The sequence below is a fragment of the Myotis davidii genome, unplaced genomic scaffold (genome assembly GCF_000327345.1).
Source record: "Myotis davidii unplaced genomic scaffold, ASM32734v1 scaffold370, whole genome shotgun sequence".
Lineage (NCBI taxonomy): Eukaryota > Metazoa > Chordata > Mammalia > Chiroptera > Vespertilionidae > Myotis > Myotis davidii.
Genome location: NW_006288615.1, coordinates 17,888,122 through 17,895,816, shown reverse-complemented (window position 1 = coordinate 17,895,816; position 7,695 = coordinate 17,888,122). Strand labels below are relative to the sequence as shown.

Sequence of the window (7,695 nt, the reverse complement as noted above, 5' to 3'; positions counted from 1 at the left end):
CTGGAGGTTAAAGTTCCGGAGTCCCTGCCATGTAGGTGGCATCTCAGTGAAAGAATGAATGAGGTCACCCACAGCAAGAGCAGGAGGACAGCCCTGGGACTGAGCCTGGGGGCACCAAAGTTTGGTCACAAGTTGGGAGTAAAGAAGAAGCCAGCAAAAGAGCCCAAGAAAAACCGTTGAAAGGTGGGAAGAGGGTAGAAGCAGAAACCAAGAGGAAAGGGTTCCATGGAAGGGAGTGTTCAGTGTGTCAAACTGTGCATCGTGTGGATTTAAAAAAACACACACCCACATTCTGTCCCCCCTTGTCTCCCTGTAGCCATCATTGTATACAGACTGCCATGGACCTGGAAATGCAGCAAGCTCCTGATGAAATCCATCCACGCGGGGTTACACTTCGTTGCAGCCATTCTTGCCATTATTTCTCTGGTGGCTGTCTTTGACTTCCACAATACGCTGAACATCCCCAATATGTACAGTCTACATAGCTGGATTGGACTGACAGCTGTCATACTCTTCATGTCACAGGTCAGTGTCTCAGTAAGTTTATAAACAAGGTGTAAAAAGTAAAGCAGTTCAGATACTGTAGATGTTTTCTATATGTTAATATTTTGTTGGAAATCATCTTCTCATTCCCACTAGTCCTTGTTCCACTTGTTTCCATTATAAGTATTTCCCCTTGCGGGGGCTTGGGACCTGCAGTATTCACAGCCTGTGAGCCTGAATGTGAGATTCTAAATGTGGGCATATGTATCTTCAGGGAAATTGCCCACAGATCACATCTAGACTGCTGTTGCTGGGACTTCCAAGTTTCATGTGCTGAATAAACTAGCACAGACAAGAGCTATAGCTTTCTTTTCCACATTCAATCACATCTGTTTTCTAGATTTAACTTTATGCATGAAAAGATGAATTTGTATCTCGTTGATTCTTTGAGTTTGAAGACTCAGTGTTTATTTTATTTTTCCTCTGTCCTCACTTACTAAGAATTCATACTTTGGACAGCATTATATTTAAACATAAGTTATTGGAGAGTGATAGGGATTTGGCTGTTCTAGGTCACTAAAGAAAAGGTAAATTTTAAAAGTCCTTGTGGTGTTAACCACTTTGTTGAAAAATCTTTGTAAACTGTGTTGATTTACTTCCTTTCTTTAGTTAGTACAGTATACATTCAACTTCCTTATCTGGGACATCACTGTGAACTACAGTTTTCTGTAGAAAGAAAAGTAAGAAACTGGAGTGAATTTACAAAATATATGAATGTATGACCTCTCAAAAAAAGGACCTCTTACCAGGCATTTATTTGTCACTTTTCTGCTTAAGGCTTTTTGAATGTTAATTAAAGTTAATTATATGACACTATTAATTATTTAAGTTTGCATTACCATGCCCAGAGGTAGGGTCTGGGGAGTGGAAAGGTGCCAGACAGGAGAGGAGCACAGAGGAAACCTTACAGCAAACATGATCTTCCTGGTCAGGAAGAAGAAGGAAAATATCTCAAAGTGGATGGATAACAACTGCAGGGAATACTGACATGGGGACAGTTGCTTTGGGGAACCTCTTCACCCCCTGTCATTTCCTTAGGACTTTTTTCAGCTGCCTCTTCCACTTGCAGTGGTTGGTTCGCCTGGCGTTGCTCCACTTCCTTTGCGCCACCTCAGAATTCTAGAGCCCGAACACTGTGGGGAGCATCTACGCACCTTACGCAGTCCTTTAGTGACGTAGCCTTCATGGTGCTGAGGATGCCCAGGTTACACAGTCAATGGCACTTGGTTCTGTTTCCATGATGTCCCCATGATCACTCAGCCTCTTACCAGGCATTTATTTGTCACTTTTCTGCTTAAGGCTTTTTGAATGTTAATTAAAGTTAATTATATGACACTATTAATTATTTAAGTTTGCATTACCATGCCCAGAGGTAGGGTCTGGGGAGTGGAAAGGTGCCAGACAGGAGAGGAGCACAGAGGAAACCTCTAGAGCCCGAACACTGTGGGGAGCATCTACGCACCTTACGCAGTCCTTTAGTGACGTAGCCTTCATGGTGCTGAGGATGCCCAGGTTACACAGTCAATGGCACTTGGTTCTGTTTCCATGATGTCCCCATGATCACTCAGCTCGTGTTTGAGCATTCGCAGTGGAGGGCTGTATTTCTGAGGACGGGCGTGGAAATTACCCAAACCCTTTGTAGCTTCGCTGTGAAAGGGTTCTGTGCTCCTGAGCACAGTAGCTAAACAAATGCCTTTACTGAGTTAGTTATATGACAAGGCATTGTTTGAACATCTGGAAAGATGTGCATTATTTTTCTTTTTCTTTTCTAAACACATAAGCATTCCTTGAATAGTAGTAGTAGTAGTAGTAGTAGTAGTAGTAAGCTTTTAAAACTAAAAAGCTTTTTAAACCAGATATGCCTTCTCATGATTAAATTTATGCTTTTAAATCTGGATGATTTTTCTAAAAATTAATTTATACTCTGCTCTATATCTTAATATGTAAAATTAAGAAATATTTAGGGATTAGCAAAAAAGAGAATACTTATTCTAAAGTCTATGGGTCTTAGCTGAAATGGGGTTCTCAGAGAAATATAGGCGTATAAACTTTTTTTTTTTGGAAAGAAAACTTAAAATACATAAACTAAGTATTCACTTAAGAAACTAAAAAGAATAGCAAAATAAACCAAGAAAAGAAAAATAAAGATCCAAAAAAAAGCCATGAACAGTTGTGTTAGTGTTTATTATTGCTGCCGGAACAAATTACCACAAATGTAGTGGCTTAAAACAACACCAATTTATTACCTCACAGTTTCCGTATATCAGAAGTCCAGATTGGCTTGTCTGTTTTCTCTGCTTTGGGTCTCGCAAGGCCAAAATTAAGGTGTTAGCTGGCCTGGGCTCTTACAGGTGGACTTTGGGGGTACAATCAGCTTGCAAGCTAATTCAGGTTTTTGGCAGAGTCCACTCCCTTGCGGCTGTAGGACTGAGATACCTGGTTCCTTGCTGGCTGTTGGCTGAGGGTTGTCCTCAGCTCCTATAGTCCTCTCTGTGTTCCCCTCCATTAGCAATGGTGCACTTACTCTTTGACCTAGCAATGGTGCACTTACTCTTTGACCTAGCAATGGTGCACTTACTCTTTGACCTAGCAATGGTGCACTTACTCTTTGGTGGGGAGCAGAAATAACATATTGTCTGAACCGTGTCCAGCACGGTCAGGGGGGAACCTGAGAAGGGACGGTGAAGGATTAAAGAAGACAGACAAGAGAATACAGTTGGGGCTAGGTAGGATCATTGTGCCTGGATGAGGCGACAGTGACACAGCCTGTAAGCCAAGCTTTATTTTATAGTCAGATCACACAAAGCAAAACAAGGTGAGTGGTCAACATGTTTACAATCTTCTTGTGAGTTTCAAATCTATTTTGTTACTCAAGCCTTGTTTTGGTAGCACTTGCTGCACCTCCCACAGCCCATTAGCTACCCAGGAACAAGGGAGGCCTATAAGGTCAAGCTTAATTGTGCTAGGAGGGCTCTGCCCTCCAAGCTGGGACTTGTAGGTGGCTCAGCCACAGGTCAGTCTGAGACTTGACCCTATAGCTGCTCCCTACCATCATGGTATAAGGAACTCTAAGAAGGGTTTTTAGTGTAGCATTGTTTGTATAGGCAGGAAGCGGGAAGCAAAATAAATGTCCAAATAAAGAAATGAATGGTTAAATCATTTGTGGTAAATCCATATTGTTGGCAGTTATACAGCTATTACAAAGAATGTAGTTATATCTACTGATCAGCAGTGAAATCCATGGTATGCACGTCAGTGTAAACAATACTGAAGAGTAAAGTGTGTAGAAAATGGGAGAGGGGAGGAAAAAAGCATATAGGTATAGATGTTCAAAGAAAGGTATGGGAATATATACCAAACTGCTATAACTGTGGGGGTGGGTAGGGTCGGTTGGGGGATTATTAATTTTTAAACTATATCTTGTTTGACTTGAGTGTGTAGCTCTTTTGTTTGAAACAGAAGTAAGCCACATATGTTACATACAAACCACACATACATGACTTTTTAAGCTAAATTAAGCAAATGACATCTCACCACAGTTGTGAGCACTCGAGTCGTGCTTGTTGTCTTCTGGCTGTTCCTTCAGGAGCCAGGTGAATGGCTTCCTGTTCCTATTGTGGAAAAAATGACTACATTCCAGCTTTATTTTTGTGGTTATTGCATAAAAGCTGTTTTTCAGTATTTGCATTGCTTGTCCGTAGAAGTGACAGAACAGATCACCCAGGTGTGCTCAGGAAGAAATTAAAATGAAAAAACATTTCCTTTCCCAATGGAAAGAAACCAATTCTAAACTTGCTTTCTTCACCTTTGATAGGAGCCCAGCTCTGTCCTTATTACGATTCACAAAGATTCCTGCCTCCATATCCTTAGTTGAAAAAATACACGAGCCATAAAAATACAGCTTTGACAGAGATGTGTTTCTACCAGATTTCTTAGGTTAAGAGTAAAAAGGGGAAGTGGTTTCTCTTTCTGAACTAGAAGAGTTCTAAGCGGAGGTTCTCCTAGCTGCCACTGTGGGTGGAGAGCTGCAGCCTGCTTGTGGCTCGCTTACGCCCACTCTGCTGTGCACTTCACTCACAAAGTCTGGTTGTGTCCTTTGAGGAAGGAGGGAAGGTCAGGCAGGCAGGAAAACAATACAAGCAATACACTTCCTCCTGTATATCTATGGGTCATAAAGCATTTCAAGTGTAGAATTCTTTTCTACTTGTAAGATCTAGCCTCTGGATCACTATTTAAAAATAACAAACTCTTGTCCTAATCAGTGGTCAGCAAACGCATTAGTCAACAGAGCCAAATATCAACAGTACAACGACTGAAATTTCTTTTGAGAGCCAAATTTTTTAAATTTAAATTATATAGGTAGGTACATTGTTATTACCTTAATTAGGGTACTCCTAAGGCTTAGGAACAGCCACACTCAAGGGGACAAAGAGCCGCACGTGGCTCTCGAGCCGCAGTTTGCCCGACCACGGTCCTTGGTGGTTTGTTCAGTGGTTAGAGTGTTGGCCCATAGACTGAAGGGTCGCAGGTTTGATTCTGGTCAAGGGCACATACCTTGGTTGCAGGCCCCATCCCCCAAGTCTGTCTCTGTCTCTCCCCCTTCCTTCCACTTTCTCTAAAAATTAATGGTAAAATATCATCAGGTGAGGATTCAACAAAACACCTCTTGTATGTATATTGAAATTATGTATCATAATAAAATTGATTTCCATGATTCCACCATCAACCTAATTTGGAAAACATAGAATCCCGACCCACCTTGATCCCACATCTCTCCACCTATCCCAACCCCTGAAGGTAACCATTTTCCTGAAGTTTTTTTTTTCTTTTCTCACTCTCTGTTTTTCTTTATAATTTTATCACATACTGTGAATCCCTAAACAACATATTGGTTAGTTTTCCTTTAACTTTTAAAAGTCTCATAATATATGTAGTCTAATGTAACTATGTTTTAATTCTTTTGCAACCTTTCTTTTCATTGTACTGATGCAACTATCTTGTTTCCTCTAGCTCGTTCATTTTTACTTTTGTGTTCCATTATATAACTATACCACAAATTTACTTACTCATTCTCATGCTATTAGACATTTGGGTTATTTTCAATTATTCTCTGTGACATTTGACATTCAGATACACATTTCCTGGCTCTCATATGCAAAGGTTTCTCTGGACATATACTTAGGAGTGGAATTATAGACAGAGCCTAAAAAAAAAATGCTAAATTGTTTGATCCCAATTATGTTCCTACCAGCAGGGTCTCAGAGTTCCCATATGGCACATCCCTGTCAACATGCATCCTCTTCAAATGCCCCCGCGCCCCCAGGTTTAAACCTCCTTTGTTGACATAAAAGTATTACTCTTGTGTTCAAATGCTTTAATTATTGTAAGCTAGTGGGTATAAAATGATGTCTTCTTTTGGTTTTGATGTTTATTTCACCGATAATAAAAAAACACCTGTTCGTGTCTTTTGCCCATTTTAAAAAAAAGTTTCTTTTTTCCTTTTCTTAAACATTTGTAGTTCTGTTTCAAATTCCTTTTATATGTATGGCATATGTCTTCCAATTTGAAGCTTGTACTTTTCCTCTTTTGTTAGTATTTTTAAAATCAATTCTCAATTTTAAGAAAACACGAATCATGTTTTCTTTTAAGGTTATTATGTTTTGTTTCGGTGACTTGTTTATGAAAACCTTCTCTACCCTGAACTCAAAATGGGTTCTCAGGTTCTACTCCAGGCCTGCTGGGTCAGAAACTGTGGGGTGGGGCCCAGAAAAATGTGCTTTCACAGGCCCTCCTGGTGACTCAGACGCACACTAATGTTTGAGAACCACTGGCTATCAAGAGTCTTAAAGTTTTAGCTTTGATATTTAAGTACTTAATTCATCTGGAATTAGCTTAGTGTATGATGTGATGTTGTGGTCCAGCTTCGTGGGTTTTTTTTCCATATGGGTAAGCTGTTTCCCCAGCACCATTTATTGAATTGTCCTTGTCCTTGTTACCTACCTGCAATGCCAGATTTATCATATACCTTTTCCTCTGCACAGTATAGAATTGAAGAGTATAGAAGAATTGAGGTATATAGAAATATATAGATTTAAGAAGTACAGAATAGAAAGAGATAAACATCTTCATTTATTCTTATTTTGAAGAGAAAGATTCAATAGTTTACTACTGAGTAGAGGTGCTTCACATTTCTTCCTATTACAGTTTGGGAAATGGTTTTGTTTTTCTTTCCGAATCATAAATGAATGTAGAATCTTATTGAATGCTTTTCTGTGTCTGCTGAGATGACAATAGTTTTTTTTTTCTTTAATCTATGCATGTAGTTAATGACATCCATAACTTCCTAATGTTAAACTTGGGTGAATTAAATACATGTTTAATTGTCTTAAGGTTCCCTTTTTCTCTCTGAAATATCCAGATTCTTACCTTGTGCTGTTTTACCTGTGTGCTAACGAGGTTTCTCAGAAATGCCACTTCATAACGTCAGGACTGTGTTTCGCAGGCTGATGTGGGCCCCTGGCTTCTTCCTTGCTCAGATCCAGGGAGCAGGCCCTGTTTAACAACGCAGGACTTGGAATCAAAGTGACCTTGGTTTGAATCGGGTTCACCTACTTGTATATTTGTAGCTGGTGACATTGGACAAGTTACTAATCTTTTGTGGACTTAGTTTGCTTATCTATAAATGAAGTCTTGTGGTACATTCTTCACAACCTCATAAGAATCAAAGCCAAACAATACATGGAAAGGCTCAGTATAGGGCTTAAGATACTGGAACGATGCAGTCAGCTGTTGTTCTTAGAAATGCAAATCTTTGGTAGGCTCCTTTATGACCTGAAGATGGCATTTTTCATTTCCGCTATAGACCATATGCACCTTTGTGGTTGAGAACATGCCTTTTATGTCAGTGAAATTTTATTCATGAATCCAATAATTTATTCAACAGAGTTAACTACCTATTAGGTGTTGGATACCTTGTAAGGCGGTGGGTGACACACTGCTTCACAAGACAAGCATGGGTCCAAAGAGACATGAATCTTACAGGGAAAGACTGGCCACTGAGTATGTGGTAGACAGTGAGTATGTGAAGTGTTCTGGGAGAGATCTCGTATGGTGGAGGGGATACAGGAAGTCAGACCAAGATTTGAAGTCGTG

General features: G+C 39.9%; 1 protein-coding gene across 1 annotated transcript in view; it reads left to right on the top strand.

The window, feature by feature from the left end:
• The first annotated feature begins 318 nt into the window (after positions 1-318).
• The window catches only part of LOC102771998 (cytochrome b reductase 1), a 13,035-nt gene continuing 5,658 nt past the window's right edge, over positions 319-7,695 (top strand). Inside the window, exon 1 of the mRNA XM_015561993.1 lies at positions 319-525. Within this exon, the coding sequence (XP_015417479.1) occupies positions 367-525 (159 nt within the window). The 5' untranslated portion in view covers positions 319-366. The remainder of the gene's footprint in view (positions 526-7,695) is intronic.